Here is a 27,733-nt window from a genome sequence, read left to right as displayed (position 1 = left end):
CTTTGAAGCTTTCCGCTCACGAACAGCTGATATTTGTTTTGAAATAGTAAAAGATTCACAAGTCCACAACTGGTGGAACATAGCATCCATTCTGACACACAGGAAATCTGATTAGAGCAAAGCTGTTAAAACTACTAAAGGAGAACAGCTGGTGATACAAAAATAAGCCCAATAAAAGCTGGATAATATGGAAAATATGAAGAATTTTCCAATGCAGAGGAATGCAATTTGCAAAAAAAAAAAAAAAAAAAATCGACTGCATTAGTAACGGGTTCAAAGCAGAGATCAACAAGAGGGGTTGCCACCAGATGAGACTCGCTCTAAGTTGACAACGACAGAGAAAGAAGATAGTTTTGAGAAATGAAAGAAAGGATCTGTGAGACAGACGAGAATATATTTAGGACATACTTTAGTTGCCAGTTTCCAGTGACTAAGAGAGGGCCTCACCCAGTCCCAAGAGCCAACTGTGTAAAAGGAAAATTGTTTAGTTAACAATGAGCGTTTCTGTTTTTCAGGGAGGTTTGATTTAAGCAGGACGGGATCGCCCACTTTAAAATCTCAACAGAAACTGACAATGCTGGGATAGGATTTTGTTACAATCCATACCCTGCTGCACTGCGGGATTTACATGGTCAATGTAGCTGCAAGTTTGCGAGAATTTTTATCAAGCGAGAGTACCTCCTTATATGGAAACTTACATCAAGTGAAAAATATTCTGTGAGCAATGTTATCATATAAATTCTGAATAATATCTTATTCAAATTCCCATTACGCATTTTAAGAGAAACATTCAATGTCTGGAACAAACTTCCAGAAAGTCGTGGAAGTGAATCATTTGCAGCTAATTGTTAATTGGCTGCAAATGATAATATGGGAGCGGGTTAGTGGGATGGTTCTTTCAGAGTTATATCAATGGATGAATTAAGATAGGGTGGAGTTACCTTCCTTACCTGTAATTATATTCTGAGCGAGTGATTAATCCATTTAAAATGAACAGTTTTCGTGCAATAACATCACTTACAGTAAGCCCTAGGCTAGTATGTGCAAGTATATTTTTATTTATGTATCAATTCAGAAGGCATGCAATAGTTATAGTAGCTAAATCTCGATTCTTGTAGGGGTACAAGACAGGTTGAATATTCGGCAGGGTATATGCCTGGTGACCAATCCACCACCTTGTGCCCCTGAAGTGGAATTTCACCCCCATAGATCTTGGCCCAAATACCATTCCAGGCAGCTAGGTGGATTGATCTCATCAGCCAGTAGGTGTTGTAGGCACATTAGAGATGGGGTCACTATCCAATTTCCTGGGATTTTGTTCTTAATCAATGAGCTCCCTCATTGGTTGAGGTCGGGCAGCTCCGGGATTCCATTCTTTCTAACTACCTATATAGCACCTTAACATCTGCCTTCGGCTATTCAACCCTTCATTCACAGACACATTTTCTTTACATACTCTTGGCCACTTTAAGCACCAATTCACACCCAGCCTCAACTTTTAGGCAGGCCCCAATGATGGCCCAAAATATAAAATCGGAAGAGGGGTCAATCTGGGTTGGGTGCTCCCCATCAATCGTTGGATCATCCTCAAAATTCAGACCAATATTTGATATAGTAATAGAAAAATATGGACTACTGAAGCAGAGACATCACAGCATAGCAGTTGGGGAAATATTGATTTTAATATTCTGAGATCAAGAGCAGTGTGCAGTGGGCCAGGATCACTGCGAAATAGACAGGGAGGAGAGCATGAGAACCAGACGGGGAAGGAACTACAAGAAGCAGACGGGGAGTGAGCGCAAGAAGCTAGTCAGGATTACTGTGAAGAGACCAGGAGGATAGTGAAGCAGATCAGGGTCACTGTGAAGAGACCGGGAGGAGAGTGAAGCAGATCAGGATCACTGTGAAGAGACCGGGAGGAGAGTGAAGCAGATCAGGATCACTGTGAAGAGACCGGGAGTAGAGTGAAGCAGATCAGGATCACTGTGAAGTGACCGGGAGGAGAGTGAAGCAGATCAGGATCACTGTGAAGAGACGGGGAGGACTGTGAAGCAGATCAGGATCACTGTGAAGAGGCCGGGAGGGGAGTGAAGCAGATCAGGGTCACTGTGAAGAGACCAGGAGTAGAATGAAGCTGATCAGGATCACTGTGAAGAGACCGGGAGGAGAGTGAAGCAGATCAGGATCACTGTGAAGTGACCAGGAGGAGAGTGTAGCAGATCAGGATCACTGTGAAGAGACCGGGAGGAGAGTGAAGCAGATCAGGATCACAGTGAAGAGACCGGGAGTAGAGTGAAGCAGATCAGGATCACTGTGAAGAGACCTGGAGGATAGTGAAGCATATCTGGATTACTGTGAAGAGACCGGGAAGAGAGTGTAGCTCATCAGGGTCACTGCGAAGAGAGCGGGAGGAGAGTGAAGCAGATCAGGGTCACTGTGAAGAGACCGGCAGGAGAGTGAATCAGATCAGGATCACTGTGAAGCAGACCGGGATGAGAGTGAAGCAGATCAGGATCACCGTGAAGAGACGGGGAGGATAATGAAGCAGATCAGGATCACTGTGAAGAGACCGGGAGGATAGTGAAGCAGATCAGGATCACTGTGAAGAGGCCGGGAGGAGAGTGAATCAGATCAGGATCACTGTGAAGAGGCCGGGAGGAGAGTGAATCAGATCAGGATCACTGTGAAGAGACCGGGAGAATAGTGAAGCAGATCTGGATCACTGTGAAGAGGCCGGGAGGAGCGTGAAGCAGATCAGGATCACTGTGAAGAGACCTGGAGGATAGTGAAGCAGATCTGGATCACTGTGAAGAGGCCGGGAGGAGCGTGAAGCAGATCAGGATCACTGTGAAGAGACCGGGAGGAGAGTGAAGCAGATCAGGATCACTGTGAAGAGACCTGGAGGATAGTGAAGCAGATCTGGATCACTGTGAAGAGGCCGGGAGGAGCGTGAAGCAGATCAGGATCACTGTGAAGAGACCTGGAAGATAGCGAAGCAGATCTGGATTACTGTGAAGAGACCGGGAAGAGAGTGTAGCTCATCAGGGTCACTGCGAAGAGAGCGGGAGGAGAGTGAAGCAGATCAGGGTCACTGTGAAGAGACCGGCAGGAGAGTGAATCAGATCAGGATCACTGTGAAGCAGACCGGGATGAGAGTGAAGCAGATTAGGATCACCGTGAAGAGACGGGGAGGATAATGAAGCAGATCAGGATCACTGTGAAGAGACCGGGAGGATAGTGAAGCAGATCAGGATCACTGTGAAGAGACCGGGAGGAGAGTGAAGCAGATCAGGATCACTGTGAAGAGGCCGGGAGGAGAGTGAATCAGATCAGGATCACTGTGAAGAGACCGGGAGGATAGTGAAGCAGAGCAGGAACACTGTGAAGAGACCGGGAGAATAGTGAAGCAGATCAGGATCACTGTGAAGAGACCGGTAGGAGAGTAAATCAGATCAGGATCACTGTGAAGAGACCGGGAGGATAGTGAAGCAGATTAGGATCACTGTGAAGAGACCGGGAGGATAGTGAAGCAGATCAGCTTTTCTCCAAAGGTTATGAAGTTCATCTCACTGTTTGCAACATTTTAAAATATAATGTATTTAAGTCAGTTATCATTGAATATGCAAGTGACAGCCGAGAAGGGAAGCGAGGAGCTGCAAAGACTTAGGTTGTACTGTCTACTCGACAGAGGAATGGCAGAGTGTCTCTGACCTATGGAGTGTGCACTCTGTTCCTAGCGGGTACTCCACGTCATTTCCTTTGTCCTACATAACCATCCGTGCAGGAATTGCCGCCAGCTTCAGCAGCATGAGGTCCAAGTGTTGGACCAAGACCAGCAGTTGGCGTCACAACAGTGCATCCGTGCGGGTGACTGCTTCGTGGAAGCACAACAGCTTAAATAGTTCATAAAGAGAGGGAACGGGTGACCATGAAGAAGTCTAGAAGGAAGACACTTGACTTTATTAGTCTAGACATAGATTACAAAAGCCGTGAGGTAATGCTGGAGTTGTATAGTACTTTGGTGAAACCACAGCTGGAGTAGTGTGCGCAATTCTGATTGCCGCATTGGAGGTAGAATGTGATTGCACTCGATGGGGTGCAGAACCATTTCACCAGGATGTTGCTTGGGATGTAACATTTAAGTTATGAAGAGGGCGGCAGAGCGGCGATGCTGATTGGCTGTTGCGGGGAGTGAATTGTGGAAAGCTGCTGTCGGGTGAGTTTCTAGAAGTCATATATTTCAGGCAGTGGCTAAACCCGAGACACTACACAGGTAGTGGCTCCCACCCATCCTCCTCCTCTAACCAAAAAAAAACTGTGGTGAGTTGGTGAGGTAAGCTTCTCTCTCCTTTTCCTCTCTCCACCACCTCTAACCTGCGGGGAGTGTGAAAATCAGGGAAGCTTTTTTTTTCTCGCTGTAATTGTCAAGCGGATAAATGGAAGGGATGGCAGAGAGGGCAGTGCAATGTTCCTCCTGCAGGATGTTCGAGGTGAGGGACATCGTCAGTGGCCCTGCTGAGTTCATCTGCGGGATGTGCACCCATCTCCAGCTCCTCAAAGACCGTGTTAGGGAACTGGATGAACTGAGGATCATTCGGGAGGCAGAGTCGGTTATAGAGAGAAGCTACAGGGATGCAGTTACTCCTAAGAATGAAGGTAGCTGGGTGACATTTAAAAGGAGGGGGAAGAAGCAGTCAGTGAAGGGATCCCCTGCAGTTGTTCCCCTCAATAACAGGAATACAGTTTTGGATACTGTTGGGGGGGGGAACACGACCTACCAGAGGTAAGCCACGGTGACCAGGTCTCTGGCACTGAGTCTGTCCCTGTGGCTCAGAAGGGAAGGGGGGAGAGACTTAGTTATTGGAGACTCTATAGTTAGAGGTTCAGATAGGCGGTTCTGTGGCAACGATAGAGGCTCACGGTTGGTGTGTCGCCTCCCGGGTACCAAGGTCCGTGACGTCTCTGATCGTGTTTTCAGGATCCTTAAGGGGGAGGGGGAGCAGCCACAAGTCGTGGTACACATGGGTACCAAGGACATAGGTTGGCAAAGGGACGGGGATGTAAAACAGGAATTCAGGGAGCTAGGGTGGAAGCTGAGAGCCAGGACAGACCGTGTTGTCATCTCTGGTTTGCTGCCAGTGCCACGTGTTAGCGAGGTGAGGAACAGGGAGAGAGTGCAGTTAAACACGTGGCTACAGGGATGGTGTAGGAGGGGGGGGGGGGGTTCAGTTACTTGGATAATTGGAGCACATTCTGGGGAAGGTGAGACCTGTACAAACGTGACGGGTTACACCTGAACCAGAGGGGCACCAATATCCTGGGCGGGAAATTTGCTACAGCTCTTCGGGGGGGTTTAAACTAATTTGGCAGGGGGATGGGAAACTGATTTGTAGTCCAGGAGATAGCATTGCTGGAGTTCAGGAAGTTGAGGGTAGTGCAGTACTGAGGAAGGTACCAAGTTCACAAGAGTGGACCTGCAGGCATGAAGGTGGCTTGAAGTGTGTCGATTTCAATGCGAGGAGCATCAGGAATAAGGTTGGTGAGCTTGAAGAATGGATTGGTACCTGGGACTACGATGTTGTGGCCATTACGGAGACGTGGATAGAACAAGGGCAGCAATGGTTGTTGGAGGTTCCGGAGTTTAGATGTTTCAGTAAGATCAGGGAAAGTGGTAAAAAAGGTGGAGGAGTAGCATTGTTAATCAAGGATAGTATAATGGCTGCAGAAAGGCAGTTTGAGGAGGATCAGTCTACTGAGGTAGTGTGGGCTGAAGTTAGAAATAGGAAAGGAGCGGTCACCTTGTTAGGAGTTTTCTAAACAGTAACAGAGATGTGGAGGAAAAGATTGCAATGCAGATTTTGGATAGGTGCGGTAGTCACAGTGTCGTTGTCATGGGTGACTTTAACTTTCCAAATATTGATTGGAATCACTATAATTCAAATAGTTTGGATGGGGCTGTTTTTATCCAATGTATGCAGGAGGGTTTCCTCACACAATATGTGGATAGACCGACAAGAGGCGGGGCCACATTGGATTTGGTACTAGGTAATGAACCGGGCCAAGTGTTAGATTTGGTTGTGGGAGAGCACTTTGGAGATAGTGACCACAATTCGGTGACTTTCACTATAGCAATGGAGAGGGATAGGAACATACGGCAGGGCAAGGTTTATAACTGGGGGAAGGGTAATTATGATGCGATTAGGCAAGAATTGGGGAGCATAAGATGAAAACAGGAACTGTCCGGGATAGGCACAATTGAGATGTAGAGCTTGTTCAAGGAGCAAATGCTGCGTGTCTTTGATATGTATGTCCCTGTCAGGCAGGGAGGAAATGGTCGAGTGAGGGAACCATGGTTTACAAAAGAGGTTGAATGTCTTGTCAAGAGGAAGAGGGGGGCTTATGTAAGGATGAGAAAACAAGGTTCAGCTAGGGCACTTGAGGGATACAAGATAGCTAGGAAGGAGTTCAAGAAAGGGCTTAGGAGAGCTAGGAGGGGGCATGAGAAGTCCTTGGCGGGTAGGATCAAAGAAAACCACAAGGCTTTTTACACTTATGTGAGGAATAAAAGAATGACCAAGGTGAAGTTAGGGCCGGTCAAGGACAGTAGTGGGAACGTGTGCATGGAGTCTGGATAGGATCCCCTTTGTTCAAAAAGGGGAGCAGAGACAACCCCGGCAACTATAGACCGGTGAGCCTCACGTCTGTAGTGGGTAAAGTCTTGGAGGGGATTATAAGAGACAAGATTTATAATCATCTAGATAGGAATAATATGATCAGGGATAGTCAGCATGGCTTTGTGAAGGGTAGGTCATGCCTCACAAACCTTATTGAGTTCTTTGAGAAGGTGACTGAACAGGTAGACGAGGGTAGAGCAGTTGATGTGGTGTATATGGATTTCAGCAAAGCGTTTGATAAGGTTCCCCACGGTAGGCTATTGCAAAAAATACGGAGGCTGGGGATTGAGGGTGATTTAGAGATGTGGATCAGAAATTGGCTAGCTGAAAGAAGACAGAGGGTGGTGGTTGATGGGAAATGTTCAGAATGGAGTACAGTCACAAGTGGAGTACCACAAGGATCTGTTCTGGGGCCGTTGCTGTTTGTCATTTTTATCAATGACCTAGAGGAAGGCGCAGAAGGGTGGGTGAGTAAATTTGCAGACGATACTAAAGTCGGTGGTGTTGTCGATAGTGTGGAAGGATGTAGCAGGTTACAGAGGGATATAGATAAGCTGCAGAGCTGGGCTGAGAGGTGGCAGATGGAGTTTAATGTAGAGAAGTGTGAGGTGATTCACTTTGGAAGGAATAACAGGAATGCGGAATATTTGGCTAATGGTAAAGTTCTTGAAAGTGTGGATGAGCAGAGGGATCTAGGTGCCCATGTACATAGATCCCTGAAAGTTGCCGCCCAGGTTGATAGGGTTGTGAAGAAGGCCTATGGAGTGTTGGCCTTTATTGGTAGAGGGATTGAGTTCCGGAGTCGGGAGGTCATGTTGCAGCTGTACAGAACTCTGGTACGGCCGCATTTGGAGTATTGCGTACAGTTCTGGTCACCGCATTATAGGAAGGACGTGGAGGCTTTGGACCGGGTGCAGAGGAGATTTACCAGGATGTTGCCTGGTATGGAGGGAAAATCTTATGAGGAAAGGCTGATGGACTTGAGGTTGTTTTCGTTGGAGAGAAGAAGGTTAAGAGGAGACTTAATAGAGGCATACAAAATGATCAGGGGGTTGGATAGGGTGGACAGTGAGAGCCTTCTCCCGCGGATGGATATGGCTGGCACGAGGGGACATAACTTTAAACTGAGGGGTAATAGATATAGGACAGAGGTCAGAGGTAGGTTCTTTACGCAAAGAGTAGTGAGGCCGTGGAATGCCCTACCTGCTACAGTAGTGAACTCGCCAACATTGAGGGCATTTAAAAGTTTATTGGATAAACATATGGATGATAATGGCATAGTGTAGGTTAGATGGCTTTTGTTTCGGTGCAACATCGTGGGCCGAAGGGCCTGTACTGCGCTGTATTGTTCTATGTTCTAAAGAAAACCACAAGGCTTTTTACACTTATGTGAGGAACAAAAGAATGACCAAGGTGAAGTTAGGGCTGGTCAAGGACAGTAGTGGGAATGTGTGCATAGGAGAGGCCCTCAATGAATACTTTTCTTAAGTGTTCACAAAGGAGAGGGGCCATGTTGTTGAGGAGGAAAGTGCGATACAGGCTGGTAGGCTGGAGGAGGTAGATATTCGGAAGGAAGATTTTGAGAAGCCCGATGATAGATACGTCCCCTGGGCCTGATGGGATATATCCTAGGATTCTTTGGGAGGCCAGAGATGAGATTGCAGAGCCTTTGGCATTGATCTTTATGTCCTCACTGTCTACAGGAATAGTGCCAGAAGACTGGAGAGAGACGAATGTTGTCCCCTTGTTCAAGAAAGGGAATAGGTATAACCCTGGGAATTATAGGCCGGTTAGTCTCACTTCGGTCATAGGTAAATTATTGCAAAGGGTCCTGAGGGATAGGATTTATGATCATTTGGAAAGATACAGCTTAATCCAGGATAGTGAGCATGGATTTGTAAGGGGTAAGTCTTGCCTCACAAGTTTGATTGTATTCTTTGAGGAGCTAACTAAGTACATAGATGAAGGTAGAGCAGTTGATGTTGTATACATCCATTTTAGTAAGGCATTTGATAAGGTGCCCCATGGTCGGCTCATGCAGAAAGTAAGGAGACATGGCATAGAGGGAAATTTGGCCGATTGGATCAGTAACTAGCTATCACATAGAAGACAGAGGGTGGTGGTAGATGGTAAATTTTCACCCTGGAGCCCAGTCACCAGCAGTGTACCACAGGGATCAGTGCTGGGTCCTCTGCTATTTGTGATTTTTATCAATGACTTGGATGATGGTGTTGAAGGTTGAGTTAGTAAATTTGCTCATGACACCAAGATTGGTGGAGTAGTGGATAATGTGGACGGCTGTTTTAGGCTGCAAGGAGCCATTGATAGGATGCAGAGCTGGGCTGAAAAGTGGCAGATGGAGTTTAACCCTGATCAGTGTGAGGTGATTCATTTTGGTAGGACAAATTTGAATGCGGATTACAGGGTTAACGACCGGGTTCTGAAGAATATGGAGGAGCAGAGAGATCTCGGAGTTCATGTCCATAGATCTCTGAAAGTTGCCACCCAAGTGCCGTGAAGAAAGCCTATAGTGTGTTAGCACTTATTAACAGGGGGATTGAGTTCAAGAGCCGTGAGGTTATGCTGCAACTGTACAAGACCTTGGTTAGACCACATTTGGAGTATTGTGTGCAGTTCTGGTCACCTCATTATAGGAAGGATGTAGAAGCATTGGAAAAGGTGCAAAGGAGATTTACCAGGATGCTGCCTGGATTGGAGGGTAGGTCTTATGAGGAAAGATTGAGGGAGCTAGGGCTTTTCTCATTGGAGCGAAGGAGGATGAGAGGTGACTTAATTGAGGTGTATAAGATGATGAGAGGGATAGATAAGTGTGGACGTTCAGCAACTTTTTCCTCGGGTGGATGTAGCTGTTACAAGGGGGCATAACTATAAGGTTCATGGTGGAAGTAATAGGAGGGATGTCAGAGGTAGATTCTTTACTCAGAGAGTGGTTGGGGTGTGGAACGCACTCCGAGCTATGGTAGTGGAGTCGGACACTTTAGGAACTTTCAAGCTGTTATTGGATAGGCAAATGGAGTGCACTAGAATGATTGGGAGTAGGTTGATCTTAGTATCAGATTAGTTCAGCACAACATCGTGGGCCGAAGGGCCTGTACTGTGCTGTACAGTTCTATGTTCTAGAGGTTGGATAGGATTTGGTTGTTTTCGCTGGAGCAGAGAAATCTGAGGGACGACCTGATCGAGGCGAGGGTCATGGACAGGGTAGATAGGGAGCAGCTGTTCCCCTTAGATGAAGGGTTGGTTATGAGTGGACAGAAGTTCAAGGTGAGGGTCGGGAGGTTCAGGAGGGATTTGAGGAAAAACATTTTTACCCAGAGGGTGGTGACGGTCGGGAACGCACTGCCTGGGAGGGTGGTAAAGGCAGGTTGCCTCACCTCCTTTAAAAATTACCTGGATGAGCACTTGGCATGTCTTAACATTCAAGGCTATGGGCCAAGTGCGGGTAAATGGGTTTAGCATTGGCAGATCAGGTGCCCTTCATGCAAACTTGATGGGCTGAAGGGACTTTTCTGTGCAGTGTCTGTGAAGAGGCAGGTAGTGCAGTGCTCCCCAAGTGGTCCTGCAGCAAGAATTTAGGAAGCTAGGTAGAAATTTAGCGAGCCGGACCACAAAATTAGCAATCTATTGATTACTCCCAGTACCAGGTTCAAGTGAACATAGAAATAAGAAGAAAAAGCAGATATGCGTGTGGCAGAGAGATGATGCAGGAGGGAGGGCTTTAGATTCTTGAGACACTGGGATCAGTTCTGGGTGAGTTGGGACCTCTACAGGCTGGGGAGGCTGCACTTCAACAGAAGCAGGACCAATCTCCTTGCTAGTGATTTGTGAGTGCTATTCGGGAGGGTTTAATCTAACTTAGCAGGTGTGTGGGGCACAGAAGGTAATGTTATAAAGGGGCACAGAATATTGGGAGAGACAGCTGACATTAGAGTAGGTCATAGTAGTGTATTAAATGGGTTCCAAGTAATACATTGAAAAGTAGGGTTACAGTGCATGCATGTAAATGTGTGGACTGTGGCAAGATTGGTGAGTTACAGGCACAGATTGCCATTTGGAACGAGGATATTGTGGCGAAAACACAAACCTGACTTCGAAAGGGCAGGACTAGGTGTTATGTACTCTTGGATACAGATTTTTAGGGAAAGGAAGAAATGGGGGAAGGAATGGTAGGAGAGGATTGCAGTGCTGGAGAGAAAGGAAGTCCCAGAGGTGTTCAGGGCAGAATCCATTTGGCTAGTGCTAAGGAACAAAAAAGATGCAATTGCGTGGCTCTGTGCAATCGTGGCCACCAGCTAGTGGGAAGGGTGTAGGAGGACAAATTTCAAAGACATTACAGAGAAGTGCAAGAATTATAGAGCATGTTATAATAGGGAAATTTAATAATCGATTATAAAGTGGTGTTAAGGGCAGTGAGGGGCAAGAGTTTGAATGTGTGCAGGCAAGTTTTCTCCAGCAGCGTGTTTCCAGTCCAATGAGAAAGGATACACTGCTATTCTTGATTCATGGGTACGAATTGGGTCAATTGGATCAAGTGCCGGTAAAGGAACATTTGGGAAATAGTGATCATTGTAACATAAGGTAATGGAAAAGGGCAAGGAACAATCCAGCATGAAAATAATTAACTAGGGTGGAGTCAACTTCGATGGGTAAGAATGAATCGGAGCCAGATAAATTGGAATCAAAGATTAGCAGGCAAAACTGTAACTGAACAATGGGTTGTCTTTAAAGAAGAGATAGTCAAGGTATATTCTCAAAAAGGATTAAGGTAGGGCAAACAAATCCAGGCCTCCCTGGATGACAGTTCATAAAGCATCGAGTACAAAAGTAAGGAAATTACATCAAACCTGTGGAAGAAAAACTTGTTCAGCTCTAAATGGAGTATTCTATCTGCATTCCCACCAGATGTTGGGAGTCTAGGTAGCATTTTAGTAGATGACACTGTGCTTCACTTGGGGGGGTTTAAACTAATGCAGCAGGGGCATGGGAACCTGGATTGTAGTTTTAGGGTAAGGGAGAATGAGAGTATAGAGGTCAGGAGCACAGATTTGACGTCGCAGGAGGGGGCCAGTGTTCAGGTAGGTGGTTTGAAGTGTGTCTACTTCAATGCCAGGAGTATACGAAATAAGGCAGGGGAACTGGCAGCATGGGTTGGTACCTGGGACTTCGATGTTGTGACCATTTCGGAGACATGGATAGAGCAGGGACAGGAATGGGTGTTGCAGGTTCCGGGGTTTAGGTGTTTTAGTAAGCTCAGAGAAGGAGGCAAAAGAGGGGGAGGTGTGGCGCTGCTAGTCAAGAGCAGTATTATGGTGGCGGAGAGGATGCTAGATGGGGACTCATCTTCCGAGGTAGTATGGGCTGAGGTTAGAAACAGGAAAGGAGAGGTCACCCTGTTGGGAGTTTTCTATAGGCCTCCAAATAGTTCTAGGGATGTAGAGGAAAGGATGGCGAGGATGATCCTGGATAAGAGCGAAAGTTATTATGGGAGACTTTAACTTTCCAAATATTGACTGGAAAAGATATAGTTCGAGTACATTAGATGGGTCGTTTTTTTGTACAGTGTGTGCAGGAGGGTTTCCTGACACAATATGTTGACAGGCCAACAAGAGGCGAGGCTACGTTGGATTTGGTTTTGGGTAATGAACCAGGCCAGGTGTTGGATTTGGAGGTAGGAGAGCACTTTGGGGACAGTGACCACAATTCGGTGACGTTTACGTTAATGATGGAAAGGGATAAGTATACACCGCAGGGAAAGAGTTATAGCTGGGGGAAGGGCAATTATGATGCTATTAGACGTGACTTGGGGGGGGGGAAATAGGGTGGAGAAGTAGGCTGCAAGTGTTGGGCACACTGGATAAGTGGAGCTTGTTCAAGGATCAGCTACTGCGTGTTCTTGATAAGTATGTACCGGTCAGGCAGGGAGGAAGGCGTAGAGCGAGGGAACCGTGGTTTACCAAAGAAGTGGAATCTCTTGTTAAGAGGAAGAAGGAGGCCTATGTGAAGATGAGGTGTAAAGTTTCAGTTGGGGTGATGGATAGTTACATGGTAGCGAGGAAGGATCTAAAGAGAGAGCTAAGACGAGCAAGGAGGGGACATGAGAAGTATTTGGCAGGTAGGATCAAGGAAAACCCAAAAGCTTTCTATAGGTATGTCAGGAATAAGCGAATGACTAGGGAAAGAGTAGGACCAGTCAAGGACAGGGATGGGAAGTTGTGTGTGGAGTCTGAAGAGATAGGCGAGATACTAAATGAATATTTTTCGTCAGTATTCACTCAGGAAAAAGATAATGTTGTGGAGGAGAATGCTGAGACCCAGGCTATTAGAATAATATTGAGGTACGTAGGGAAGAGGTGTTGGCAATTCTGGACAGGCTGAAAATAGATAAGTCCCCAGGGCCTGATGGGATTTATCCTAGGATTCTCTGGGAGGCCAGGGAAGAGATTGCTGGACCTTTGGCTTTGATTTTTATGTCATCATTGGCTACAGGAATAGTGCCAGAGGACTGGAGGATAGCAAATGTGGTCCCTTTGTTCAAAAAGGGGAGCAGAGACAACCCCGGCAACTATAGACCGGTGAGCCTCACGTCTGTAGTGGGTAAAGTCTTGGAGGGGATTATAAGAGACAAGATTTATAATCATCTAGATAGGAATAATATGATCAGGGATAGTCAGCATGGCTTTGTGAAGGGTAGGTCATGCCTCACAAACCTTATTGAGTTCTTCGAGAAGGTGACTGAACAGGTAGACGAGGGTAGAGCAGTTGATGTGGTGTATATGGATTTCAGTAAAGCGTTTGATAAGGTTCCCCATGGTAGGCTATTGCAGAAAATACGGAGGCTGGGGAATAAGGGTGATTTAGAGATGTGGATCAGAAATTGGCTAGCTGAAAGAAGACAGAGGGTGGTGGTTGATGGGAAATGTTCAGAATGGAGTTCAGTTACAAGTGGCATAACACAAGGATCTGTTCTGGGGCCGTTGCTGTTTGTCATTTTTAATCAATGACCTAGAGGAAGGCGCAGAAGGGTGGGTGAGTAAATTTGCAGACGACACTAAAGTCGGTGGTGTTGTCGACAGTGTGGAAGGATGTAGCAGGTTACAGAGGGATATAGATAAGCTGCAGAGCTGGGCTGAGAGGTGGCAAATGGAGTTTAATGTAGAGAAGTGTGAGGTGATTCACTTTGGAAGGAATAACAGGAATGCGGAATATTTGGCTAATGGTAAAGTTCTTGGAAGTGTGGATGAACAGAGGGATCTAGGTGTCCATGTACATAGATCCCTGAAAGTTGCCACCCAGGTTGATATGGTTGTGAAGAAGGCCTATGGAGTGTTGGCCTTTATTGGTAGAGGGATTGAGTTCCGGAGTCAGGAGGTCATGTTGCAGCTGTACAAAACTCTGGTTCGGCCGCATTTGGAGTATTGCGTACAGTTCTGGTCACCGCATTATAGGAAGGACGTGGAGGCTTTGGACCGGGTGCAGAGGAGATTTACCAGGATGTTGCCTGGTATGGAGGGAAAATCTTATGAGGAAAGGCTGATGGACTTGAGGTTGTTTTCATTGGAGAGAAGAAGGTTAAGAGGAGACTTAATAGAGGCATACAAAATGATCAGGGGGTTAGATAGGGTGGACAGTGAGAGCCTTCTCCCGCGGATGGAAATGGCTGGCACGAGGGGACATAGCTTTAAACTGAGGGGTAATAGATATAGGACAGAGGTAGGTTCTTTACGCAAAGAGTAGTGAGGCCGTGGAATGCCCTACCTGCAACAGTAGTGAATTCGCCAACATTGAGGGAATTTAAAAATTTATTGGATAAACATATGGATGATAATGGCATAGTGTAGGTTAGATGGCTTTTGTTTCGGTGCAACATCGTGGGCCGAAGGGCCTGTACTGCGCTGTATCGTTCTATGTTCTATGTACACTTCTCCAAGACCAATATATCCTCCCCAGAGCCCAGATTTAGATGCGGTCTAACCAGGACTTTGTACACATGTTATTTTTTATTCGTTGGCTGGGCAAGCAGTATTGCCCATCCATAATTGTCCTTGGGTGACTTCAGAGGTCTTCTCAGAGGACAGAGTCTGTGGATCTTAAGTCACATGTGGACCAGACAAGGTGAGAGGGATGGCAGGTTTCTTCCCCTAAAGGATATTAGCGAACCAGATAGATTTTTAAGACAATCAACAGTGGTTTTGTGGCATCATTAGACTTTTAATTCCAGGTTTTTATTGAATTCAAATTTCACCACCTGCCACGGTGGGATTCAAAACCCAGAGCATTACCCTGGGTCTCTGAATTACTAGTCAGGTGAAAATACCACTATGCCACCGCCTCACCCTTCACTGGATTGGGATTGGATTTGTTTATTGTCACGTGTACCAAGGTACAGTGAAAAGTATTTTTCTGCGAGCCGCTCAAACAGATCATTTAGTACATGAAAAGAAAAAAGAAAAAAGAAAAAGAAAATACATAATAGGGCAACATATGGTGCACAAATGTAACTACATAGACACCGGCATCGGGTGAAGCATACAGGAGTGTCGTATTAATCAGGTCAGTCCATAAGAAGGTCGTTTAGGAGTCTGGTAACAATGGGAAAGAAGCTGTTTTTGAATCTGTTCGTGTGTGTTCTCAGACTTTTGTATCTCCTGCCTGATGGAAGCAATTGAGAGGGGTCTTTGATTATGCTGCCCGCTTTCCCCAGGCAGCGGGAGGTGTAGATAGAGTCAATGGATGGGAGGCAGGTTTGTGTGATGGACTGGGCGGTGTTCACGACTCTCTGAAGTTTCTTGCGGTTTTGGGCCGAGCAGTTGCCATACTAGGCTGTGATGCAGCCAGATAGGATGCTTACTGTGGTGCATCTGTAAAAGTTGATAAGAGTTAATGTGGACATGCAAATTTCCTTAGTTTCCTGAGGACGTTTAGGCGTTGTTGTGCTTTCTTGGCAGTAGCGTCGACGTGGGTAGACCAGGACAGACTTTTGGTGATATACACCCCTAGGAATGGGGGGGCGGTACAGTACTTTGCTTCCTGAAGTCAATGACCAGCTCTTTAGCTTTGCTGGCATTGAGGGAGAGATTGTTGTCGCTGCACCACTCCACTAGGTTCTCTATCTCCTTCCTGTATTCTGACTCGTCGTTGTTCGAGATCCGATCCACTATGATCATATTGTCAGCAAACTTGTAGATGGTGTTTGAACCAAATTTTGCCACGCAGACGTGCGTGTACAGGGAGTGTAGTAGGGGGCTAAGTACGCAGCCTTGTGGGGCACCAGTATTGAGGACTATCGTGGAGGAGGTGTTTTTGTTTATTCTTACTGATTGTGATCTGTGGGTCAGAAAGTCGAGGATCCAGTTATAGAGTAAGGAGTAAAGTCCTAGATTTTGGAGCTTTGATAGGAGCTTGGCTGGGATTATGGTGTTGAAGGCGGAGCTGTAGTCAATAAATAGGAGTCTGATGTAGGAGTCCTTGTTGACGAGATGCTCTAGGGATAAATGTAGGGCCAGGGAGATGGTGTCTACTGTGGACCGATTGCGGCGGTATGCAAATTGCAATGGATCTAGGCGTTCTGGGAGTATGGAGGTGATGCGCTTCATGACCAATCTCTTGAAGCACTTTGATTAATGTCAGTGACACCGGACGGTAGTTATTGAGGCACGTTGCCTGGTTCGTCTTTGGCACCGGGCATGTCAACTGGATGGAAGATGACTGTAACCCCATGTTTTTTGGGGAGGTAGCCTGTGCAAAGAGACCAGCGGGTCTCCAAAGTTCTGATTCAAGGATTCTGTCAAAAGGTACATGAAATCCCCCAGGATGTCAATCACGACAAATGGGAAATTCCAGCCGACAATCAATGCAAATGGTGATGCCAGCAGTGGGCAGGAGTTTGGCGCCATGACAACATCTGGTTTCAGAAGCTCCAAAGCAGACAGCTTCAGCAGCGATCATCCCATCCCACTGACACGAGAGAACCTCATGTGTGACACTTGTGGCAAAATTTGCTTTTCCAGAATTGGCTCATTCAGCATCAGACAGTGCAGCTGATCTCATCTGGCCTCCAAGTTCTGAGGCTGCATTTCCCTAGTCTCTTAGATGGAGAGATACCAAAAGCCTCCAATAATAGCAACACACATTTTTGTACCCACTCTATTCCACTCACCTCTCAGAGATGGACAGATACCAACCAATTCGCTTAAGATACTCAGCTCAGTTGTGTGTATTTATTTATAAACGGAAAGAGTGGACTCCATGACAGGAAGCCTGCAAAAGCCTGCAGTGAATTATGCAAAAATTAAGTTAATGTGCAATGGGCAAGATGTCAGATTCCATCCACAATCTTTGCCCTGTTAGCAGCTCACAGGGTCACTACAACTAGCCTCAGCACCCCAAGGGCATGGAAAGTAAAAACAAAGCATAGTTCCGAGTTCTGATCGCGATACAGCGATTCCTAGAATGTGCATGTACTTGTGGATGGCTGCTTGAGAATAACATTGAGATCTGTTGTTGAAATTCTTAATGGTCCCATCAAACCCGCCTGATCGAAACCTTTCCCTCTCAGCCCCACCTTGACCCAACGGTCCATGGCATTTTCTAACCTTCACACAGTGCCCCCCCACCTGAACCATCGCAATGGACAGCTGTTATTCCTGACAGACAACCATTTTGGCTATCAGATGGAACACATGTTGAACTCTTTCTTTTATTTCCTCGTCTCCTGTGGTTTGTTTCTACAGGAGGCGCCGGAAACCCTTACTTCTCGGTTTCCCATCCCAAAATTTAGCCCCCTTTCCCTCACTCCCCAGCCCCACAGTCCCCTGTAAATATCAGAGCTACAAATAATTCTTATATTTTGACATATTTTATAGTCAGAACTGTATAATAGGCCAGGTGGAGAGATTGGTGCCTGCATACAGACACAAAAAACTTCGGATTGGGGCAGAAAGTTTCCAGAACATATCTGGAGAAACTGAAAGATTATGCAACCACGATCTAAAATTGTAATAGAGATGGAGATCCATAAATTTGAATTTATAATCTGCAGTTCTTCTGCTCAGCTCTTTCACATACAACCACACATAACCACTAGCCAATATTAGAAAATAAATTGCATTTTAAATAACTAGATTTACATTTGTTATAGAGTGTTTTAATAGTCCTTAAATAAACACCTTCCTATTTTATTACGTGTGGATGCCTTTAACACATGTGTGCATGTGCTTATGCAGTCATCGGGAGCGCAGCCTTGCACAGGTTGTCAGTTTGGCCACGAGGAGCTTGTGTATAATTAGCAGCTGCTGGTGTCTGAAGCCAAACATTGTTTTCTGAAGTGGCGATTTAGCTTTTACAACACGTTCAACGACCTTGACCCCACAACCCAAAACGATGAGCAGGATAGGTGGATTGGCCTCGTTAAATTTCCCCTTAATTGGAAAAAAACAGTTACCACAATTTCCAACTGTAATATGGCAGCATAACAAAGAAAGGGCAGACATCAATTCCAGTGGGTGGCACAGTGGCTAGCTCTGCTGCCTCACAGCTCCAGGGACTCAGGTTCATTTCCAGCCTTGGGTGACTGTGAGGAGTTTGCATGTTCTCCCCGTGTCTGCGTGGGTTTCCTCCAGGTGCTCCGGTTTCCTCCCACAGTCCAAAGATGTGCAGGTTAGGTGGATTGGCCATGCTAAAATTGCCCCTTAGAGTACAAAGATGTGCGGGTTAGGTGGGCTTACGAGGATAGGGAAGGGGAGTGGGCCTAGGTAGGGTAGTCTTCAGAGGGTCAGTGCAGACTAGACGGGCTGAATAGATCCTATGATTCTACACAAAACGTAGCACTTGAATTCTTCTGTATTCGATACATTATTAAAACTTAAAGTTCCATCGCCGCTGTCCACTAGTACAATGCTGCAACCATGGGATCTGCCATTTGTTGGGCTTATAGTGAAACAAGTTTTCCTTCATGTACATTGTAACTTTTCAGAATTCCAGCACCAAAACATTCCCTTTTTTTTTTTAAGCACTTTCTGAAAACCCAAGCCGCAAATCACTGCAAAACGTCACACCAAATCCACACAACATTCCGCCCATTAACAGGAAAACAGAATTTTACTATATAAGCTTGTTCCCTCACAATCAGCTTTGGTTTCTTTCAACAAAGAACAAAAGTACAGCACAGGAACAGGCCCTTCCGCCCTCCAAGCCTGCGCCAATCAGACTGTCCATCTAAGCTAAAATCTTCTACACTTCTGGGATCCGTATCCCTCTATTCCCATCCGATTCATGTATTTGTCAAGACACCTCTTAAATATCACTGTCATACCTGCTGCCACCATGTCACCTCTGGCAGCGAGTTCCAGGCACCCACAACTCTGTGTAAAAAAAACTTCCCTCGCGCATCTCCTCTAAACGTTGCCCCTCTCACCTTAAACCTATGCCCCCTAGTAATTGACTCTTCCACCCTTGGAAAAAACTTCCATGTCCCTCATAATTTTGTAGACTTCTTCCATTCTTCAACATAGTACTTTGATCTTCCTTCATTCAGTTTCCTATTTAAATTGCTTTCTACTCTTTATTTAACAAATTTCGATCACTTGCGACCAGAGATTATTCGTTCTTATGGTGTCAATTTGTCTGCAATTAAAACATTGGAGGCCGGTTTAGCTGGACCGGCTGAGGTTATTCATGAGGCCCCACCTTCTCAATCTTGCCCCTTGCCCGAGGTGTGGTGGTCCTCAGGCTAAATCATCACCAGTCAGCTCTCGCCCTCAAAGAGGAAAGCAGCCTGTGGTCATCTGGGACTATGGTGACATTACCTTACCTTAGAATCACAGAATCCCTACAGTGTAGGAGGTCATTAGGTCCATTGAATCTGCACCAGCCGTTGGAAAGAGCACCCACGCCTCCACCCTATCCCCGTAACCTAGTCACCCCACCTAACCTTTTGGACTAAGGGGCAATTTGCCATGGCCAATCGACCTAATCTGCACTTCTTCGGACTGTGGGAAGAAACCGGAGTACCCAAGGAAACCCACACAGATACGGAAAGTGCAAACTCCACACAGACAGTCACCCGCGGCTGAAATTGAACCCAGGTCCCTGGAGCGGTAAAGCAGCAGTGCTAACCACTGTGCCACCGTGCCTTAATCACACAACATACCTCAGGTGGAGAAAAAAGGCATTTTCATAAATCAAACAATTATTTACTCTGCTGACAATTTACCATTAAGTAATTATAGTTTTACCAAAAGTAAATCCACACTAAGCTCACTGCAGCAATTATCAAAAGAAGCCAAAGTACATTTTGTCTCTAGCACAGTTTTCTGGGTCTTTACAACTTAATTAAAGGCTAGTTGGAACCTTTCGTCTATTCAATATTTCTGCAGCTGTGATTGCTTTTTGGTATATTTTTTAAGACTGTACCAACCCATATTTAAGTTTAGTGTAACGTAAACATGCCTGCACAGGAGTTCAGCAACTAGGTGTAACCACCCCTACTCTCCTTTCATCTTCATGTTGACTAACAGCACCAAGACCACAAAGTAAAATATAGATGGTCAGATGATAGTTTTCCAGGTCTTACCTTCTGCATGCCAAACTGTGGCCCCACATAAAGGGGGGGAGGGGTTTCCGTGCTGGTCAGGGAGATGTTGTCTTGGCTGGGCAGTTCCATTTCGCGGATCACATGCGATTTAAGCTTGCCATACCTCTGGCTGCAGTGGCGAATGCTCTTCCTCTGCCATTTTTGGGTTGTATCACTATCTTTGCTAACTCCAAACCAGTCGGCTGTGCCTCTGTAGAACATAATGGATTGTTCATTGCCCTGAATATTGACGGACTTTAGTTGACCAACTTATATCCAAGCCTCTTACACCTTACTTGGGAATAATGCAATATTTTTGTGCAAATTAATCCATTAAGTCAACAAACCATGCATTCTGCAGTTTATATATCTGTGCATTCTTATCAAGTATGCAGCAGATAATGCGATTATTAGATACATGCATCTCAAGTATGGATAAACAATTTCAGGGTCAAACTATGTAGTATGTTTTCTCCATAATGGCATAAATGGCATTCACAATAAGGTAGACGAATTAACAGCACAAATTAGCATACGCGGGTATGATATGCTTACGGGTATGATATGATTGAAATCACGGGGACATGGTTGCAGGGTGACCAAGGCTGGGAACTGAATTTCCAAGTGTATTCAATATTTAGGAGGGGCAGGCAAAAAGGAAAAGGAGGTGGGGTGGCGTTGTTAGTTAACGATGGAATCAGTGCAATAGAGAGTGGATATTGCCTCAGAAAATCTAGATGGCGAGTCAGTCTGGGTGGAGCTAAGAAGCAACAAGAGGTGGAAAGTAATAGTGGGAGTTGTCTACAGGTCTCCAAGCAGTTGTGGTAAACTAAGGGATGGCATTAAACAGGAAATTAGATATGCTTGTAACTAGGGCTCTTCAGTAATCTTGGGTGATTTTAATTTACATATAGATTGGGCAAACCAAATTAGCAACAATACTATGGCAGTTGAATTCCTGTACAAGATGTAGGTCAAGGAACCAACAAAAGAACATTCTATCCTAGATTTAGTGTCATGCAATGAGAAGTTAATTAATAATCTTGTTGTGTAGGATCCTTTATGGAACAGTGACCATAACATGGTAGAATTTTTCATTCGGATGGAAAGTGAAAAAGCCCAATCTGAAATTTGGATTCCAAATCTAAACACAGAAAACTACGAAGGTATGTGGCACGGGTTGGCTACGATAGATTGAGGAACTTTGTTAAAAGACACAACAGTGGATAGGTATGGATAATAGCAAAGGATGCACTGAGAAAGAGGATCAGCCATGATCAAACTGGATGGATCTACTCCTGCTCCTGTCTCCATGTTTCTGCAGCTTTAAAGAAGCATTCAATATCACTCTGGCACTACTTCGATTGAACTTCCCATTAGACCGCCAATCTAAATCTAGGATAAAATTAAAACATACTGGGCTCAAAATGTGCCTCGAAATATGCTTTGCCCTTTATCTTGATTAATTTAAGTAATAATTGCATTGATGTTAAAGTGTTAAATTCAGCAGATTGAAAATAGACAATGAATCATGAAATTTCAGCAAACAAGACAAGCATTTAGTCCATTATGCCTGTGCCATTGGAAGCTCCATATTAGATCGACCTGTTCTAATTCTGTTTTACTGGTCCGTCATTTACAGTGTGGAATGGTGCTCGCAAGGAATACTTTTAGGGCAATCACACGTCTGCCTGATTTGCCAGTCATTTAATTTAGTGATGGAAATTCATTGAACCCTTGGAGTATTGCCCTGTGCCCAGAGTCCCCATTCAAGAAATCAGCCCTGCTCCTCCTTCTTACATGTTGGTTTTATTCCATATTTCCAATTTAAAAATTCGAGTGAATACAAACCCAGTCAACACAATCTCTCCACATACAACAATCCTGCCACCCCAGGATTCAGTCTGGTGAACCTTCCTCTATGGCAGGAGATAAGGAGACCAAAACTGCACAGAGTACTCCAGGTGTGGTCTCACCAAGGCCCTGTACAGCTGTCACGTCCTCTTACAGTGAAGGCCAACATACCATTTGCCTTCCTAACTGCTTGGTTTTTAACATTATTCCATATTCTAATTTTTTTTTTTAAATATCCACCGTAAGAATATTAGTACTGATCCAAAATTTATGCTCGCCATCAATTCATTTATCAGTGAAATCTTCCAGTTTTGACTTACATCCTTTTAACTTACTCTGCTGTTTTGATTACAACACTAGTTTTTATAGTCTTCCATGGTAAGTGCATCTTCTCATCCCTGGCGGGATCAATCTTCTGCTTTTTTACTGCTTCAAAATCCGTTCTATAAAAAATAGGATCCCCAAAGTGCAGCAATATTTCAATTATGGATGAACACGTTTCTTGCACAACACACCTGTAGCTCGCTGTCCTTATACTTACTGTGCCAAGTATAAAATAAACTGGATTCCAAATTGCTTTGCCTTACCATTCTTCCCCCCACCGCTGAGATAAACTGCTGCCCATTTGTCCCATTATATAGTGTTCACCAAATACTGGGATCTGTACAGCACTCCTCACCAGTCTCCTTCTTTTTGCCATCTCGTGATTCATCCTCTTATTTGCCTGCAAAGGTGGCTCAGCAGGGATCTCTTCCAGCTCCGCTCTTACCTCCTGCTGGTTTCCTCCTACTCTTTGGATGGCAGATTAATGAAACAGTGTGATCAGGGAAGAGCCTTGCCAGACATAAAATGAATGGCAATCCCTGTCCACCTGAAACGCTGCTTTCAGATAATGCCTCGATAATGGTCTTGGTCACTCTACAAACCTTGTACTTGCGACGTAGTGTCATATCTCGCAGATGTATCAGGGACAGGGGTATCTGCCAAATAATCCTGGCACCACAGGATTTTTCAAAAAAGGGTTGCTACCTGCGAATTAGGCATCAACTGGGCACACCGACTTACACATTACTCCAGTGAAAGCCCTTGGGAGTTTTTGAAGATGTGATTGTGTGTTGTAGCCACATGCCTGTCATATGTGATGCTCTCAATTCTGGGGAATTCTGCTATCTATGAATACTCAAAGCCATCTCATTCCGCCGCTTGTTGGCCATGGGGAAATTAATGACATGTTTTGCCCCAGTTAACAATGCACCAGTCAGGGCGGCATGGTGGCGCAGTGGTTAGCACTGCTGTCTCACGGAGCCAAGTACTCGGATTCGATCCTGGCCCCAGGTCACGGTCCGTGTGCGGTTTGCCCATTCTCCTCGTGTCTGCATGGGTCACACCTCCACACCCCAAAGATGCACAGGGTAGCTGGATTGGCCACGCTAAATTGCCCCTTAATTGGAAATATAAAAAAAAACAATGCACTAGTGAGTCACCTATCTGGTGTACTAGTGAAATGCAGATCGGCTGGATTTACCAATGTCCCTTGTGGCAGCTTGGAACGAGCAGGATGCCTTAAGTCTAGAGTATGGTGTGGCTGGACAACTGCAGAACTATGATATGATTGGAGCTGAGATTCCAGGGGATGATACTGTGTCACTGTATCCTTTGCAAAGGAGAATCACTAGCTTTTTCATTAAATTCAAGAGTGGGTGTAATTCACAGCCTGTACATGCAACATTCAGATAAATGACACCATTATATGTGATATAGTGGCGCAGTGGTTAGCACTGCTGCCTCATGGTGCTGAAGATCTGGGTTCGATCCCCTCTCCGGGTCACTGTCCTTATGGAGTTAGCACACTCTCCCCGTGTCTGAGTGGTTCTCACCCCCACAACCCAAAGATGCGCAGGGGAGGTGGATTGGCCACGCTAAATTGCCCGTAAATTGGAAAAGAAATGAACTGGGTACTCTAAATTTATTTTAAAAAACACACCATGAACTGTCTCAAATCTTTCTTTCACCTTCTTCCACATTCTCCACCTTAAAATGGTGGCTGCCATAATTCGGAGGAAACAATCTTCAAATGGAAACTGGCGAGAAGGAATGCTAGTACTTCTTGATGAATGAGTTTCATTTTCAAGTTTTCATCAAAAAACATCAGTGGTGGGATTATCCGGCCATTCGCTGGTGGCGGGATTCTCTGGTCCCAGCAGCAGTGCACCCTCTGCCCAGAGTTTCCCGGCGGCACTGGGCAGCTTCAATGGGAAATCCTACTGACAAGCGACGGGAGCAGAGAATCCCACCTACAAGTCTAATTTCCTACAAGCCTAAAATGCACCCATCACCTGGGCCAATTTTGTATCTAACTGAATAAGCCTGCAAACTTCATGTGTGTTCATGAGAGTATCATTGCTAAACATTATTAGAATATTAAAGCTTTCACACCAGTTATCACTGAAAGCTCTGAAGGCCCAATCTAAAGGTTTGGATCAATACAAAATGGGCAGCAATTCAAAGAAATAAATCTCGTCATGATTGTCTTGCCCTCGGGCTATAGTCTGCTCAATTTTCCCATTTTGTTCACTGACAAAGATTTAATTTGGAATGTAAAGAATGATACAAAACGTAACAAAATGTAATTAAAGTTAACGTCTTTATTTTGCCATCTGGGAGCATGGAAACCGAAAACTCCATGCTTGGAAGTACTTCTGTTGGTTGAAAGCCATGTTTGTACTTGTCGCTTATCTTAAGTGTCTTTACGCATTGTTTTGGAAGTTGCTTTCAGGGTAATCACAAATCTAGCTGACTGCTCACAGAGCACAATCATGTTCTTTGAGGCAGATGGTGGCCCTCTTCTCAATGGAACACCCATATTAAAAAATGTTCATTTCCTGCTAAGGGTCGTGTGGATTGAGTGATATGCCAAACAACATGCAATTCTAAAACGTTCTGACTCATTGCCATTCAAACAACCCATCCCAATAACAAGTATAACCGTCCTCCCAATGAAGTGTTAAGTTAGACGCTTGCTTTGGTAAGCACCTGTTGCTCATTTGTTTTGTTTCAATGCTAAGAGATGATCCATGATGGTTATGCATTATTGAACTGAATTAAGTTTCACCCTTTCTCTGCAGCTTTCTTGTTTAGGCCATCTGGATGGTTAGTCAGAGACAATAATTCATTCTTCTCAATATCTACCCTGGGGAGATCACTGGCTACAACCACAGCTTATTAATGATGAGGGGTGGCTACGTGTAGGAGGAGGTCTCTCTTACCGACTGCTCTATCCATTTTAAAACTGCTCAAGTGACTCATCCTTTGTTCCTGTCTCTGAACAGAGTGGACTGGATTCTCCAGTCCCCAACCATGTGTTTCTCAAAAGTGGGAGGCGGCGTGCCATTCGTGGACAGTAGGATTCTCTGGGCTGGATTCTTCGGCCACGCCCGCCGCAAGATCACCACGGACGGGACGGGGCCATGTAAAGGTCCATTGACCTCGGGCGGGAATTTCCAGTCGTCGCCAGGCAGGCGTAGCTGAAGAATCCCGCCTGCTGTTTCCAGCGCTGTCAATGGGATTTCTCATTGATTCCGCCCCATGCCGCCGGCAGTGCTAGCGTGACCAGATAATCCCGCTGCCAGTGAATGACCAGAGAATTCCGGCCACAACTCCCTTTCACTTTAGAAGCATCTTCCACAGTCATCCACATATTCCCATCCTTGCACCATTGATGGTTAAAGTCTTACCCGCAATGCAAGTCAGAAAATAAGTCATACCAGTTTCTCCACTAGAACATGACATCAGTCCTGTGGAAGGATCATTTAGATCCAAAACGTGTTTCTCTCTCCACAGATGAAATGAAATGAAAATTGCTTATTGTCACGAGTAGGCTTCAATGAAGTTACTGTGAAAAGCCCCTAGTCGCCACATTCCGGCGCCTGTTCGGGGAGGCTGGTACGGGAATTGAACAGTGCTGCTGGCCTGCCTTGGTCTGCTTTAAAAGCCAGCGATTTAGCCCAGTGTGCTAAACCAAACCCTGCCAGACCTGCTGAGTTTATCCAGCACTTTCTGTTTTTATTTCAATTTCCAGCATCCGCAGAATTTTGCTTTAATCGTGGCTAAGATTGATATCATAATAATAATAATCTTTATTATTCTCACAAGTAGGCTTATATTAAAACTGTAATGAAGTTACTGTGAAAATCCCCTAGTTGCCACATTCCGGCACCTGTTCGGGTACACTGAGGGAGAATTCAGAATGTCCAATTCACCTGACAAGCACGTCTTTCACATCCAGCACATCAGTGAATTCCAGTCAGGCACTTTGCAGCTAAAGAGGTACTGAGGCCAACTGTAAAGGTTTTACTGCTGGGCTGGTTCGGTTCAGTTAACTTGTCACAGATCAGAGGACAACTCTGGCACTTTGGTAATCTCTACAAAATCATTCCAGATGGTGCAGTTATTCCTTCAATCATTGGAGAAACATTCTCGCATCCCAATTCAATAGTGGTGCTTGCAAAGAATTTTGTTCTAAAAAACACTAATCTCCTGACAAATTGCTAACATTACAGAGAATGCTCAGAGAGACAATAAACAACAGAACAAGGCTCACAATGCAATCCACTGCAACTAAGAGAGGCCATATCATTTAAGGCCACAAAAACTAATTATAGTTGAGTAAATACTCTGAGGCTGAAGTTTAATTGTTTTTGAAGGCTGTCAGCAAAATCTTCATCCTTATTTCAAATGATTTGTAAGATTAGTCAGAGGTTACAGACACATCGAGATCAGAGATTACAGACAGTATGATCAGTCAGAGGCTGCAGTAAGATCAGAGGTTACAGACACGACTTTCAGTGGCGGCTATGGAGTGAGAGGTCACTTATTTGGTAGCTCCCGCTCGTGGTGGACCTTTGGGACCTTTTCCCCCCCGACTTATGGGGGATTTGATCGGTAAAATTGGAGGATGGTGAGGTAGAGGAGAAGAATCCCCCACCCGTTTATGGAGTCGTGGACCAGAAATGGTCTGCAAAGGAGAGATCGTTGGGCAAAGAAGGGAGTGGAGTCTGCAGTACAGGAAAACATGGCGTAGGCTCAGGGACTGGGATTGCCGGCCCAGTGGTCAACGGAGCAGCTGGTGGAATTCCTTCAGGAGAGCTTTTCCAAGCAAAGACAAGAGTACCTGGACCCGATTAAGATGGGGATTAACCAGGTGGGGCAAAGACGGGAAGTCCAGGGAAAGGCGATCCAGAAGGTAGAAGAGGCGGTGGCTGAGCATGACCAGCTCACCGCGATGGTGGCGGAGATGGGGCTGATGTGGGATCACCAGAAAAGGCTGCAAGAAAAGGTGGAAGATCCGGAGAACAGGTCGTGCAGGCAGAACCCGAGGATAGTTGGCCTCCCGGAGGGCATCGAGGGATCGGACGCAGGGGTATATGTGGCGCGTATGTTCGAAAAGCTGCTGCGGGAATGTACGTTTGTTCGACCCTTGGAGGCGCACAGAGTGCTTGTGAGGAAGCCGCAGATGAATGAGCCGCCGTGGGCATTGGTGGTACGAATGCACCGGTTCCTGGACAAGGAACAGATCTTGAGGTGGGCCAGGCAGATGAGGAGCTGTAAATGGGAG

General features: G+C 45.5%; 1 protein-coding gene across 9 annotated transcripts in view; it reads right to left on the bottom strand.

The window, feature by feature from the left end:
* The window catches only part of LOC140394014 (inactive rhomboid protein 1-like), a 561,145-nt gene that overhangs the window by 102,311 nt on the left and 431,101 nt on the right, over nucleotides 1-27,733 (bottom strand). For all 9 annotated transcript variants that reach the window (XM_072480776.1, XM_072480778.1, XM_072480779.1 and 6 more), the window contains one exon: nucleotides 20,266-20,476. In XM_072480776.1, coding sequence (XP_072336877.1) covers nucleotides 20,266-20,476 — 211 coding nt within the window. The remainder of the gene's footprint in view (nucleotides 1-20,265; nucleotides 20,477-27,733) is intronic.

Source organism: Scyliorhinus torazame, chromosome 17 (assembly GCF_047496885.1).
Source record: "Scyliorhinus torazame isolate Kashiwa2021f chromosome 17, sScyTor2.1, whole genome shotgun sequence".
Lineage (NCBI taxonomy): Eukaryota > Metazoa > Chordata > Chondrichthyes > Carcharhiniformes > Scyliorhinidae > Scyliorhinus > Scyliorhinus torazame.
This window is presented reverse-complemented; position numbering and strand designations above follow the sequence as displayed.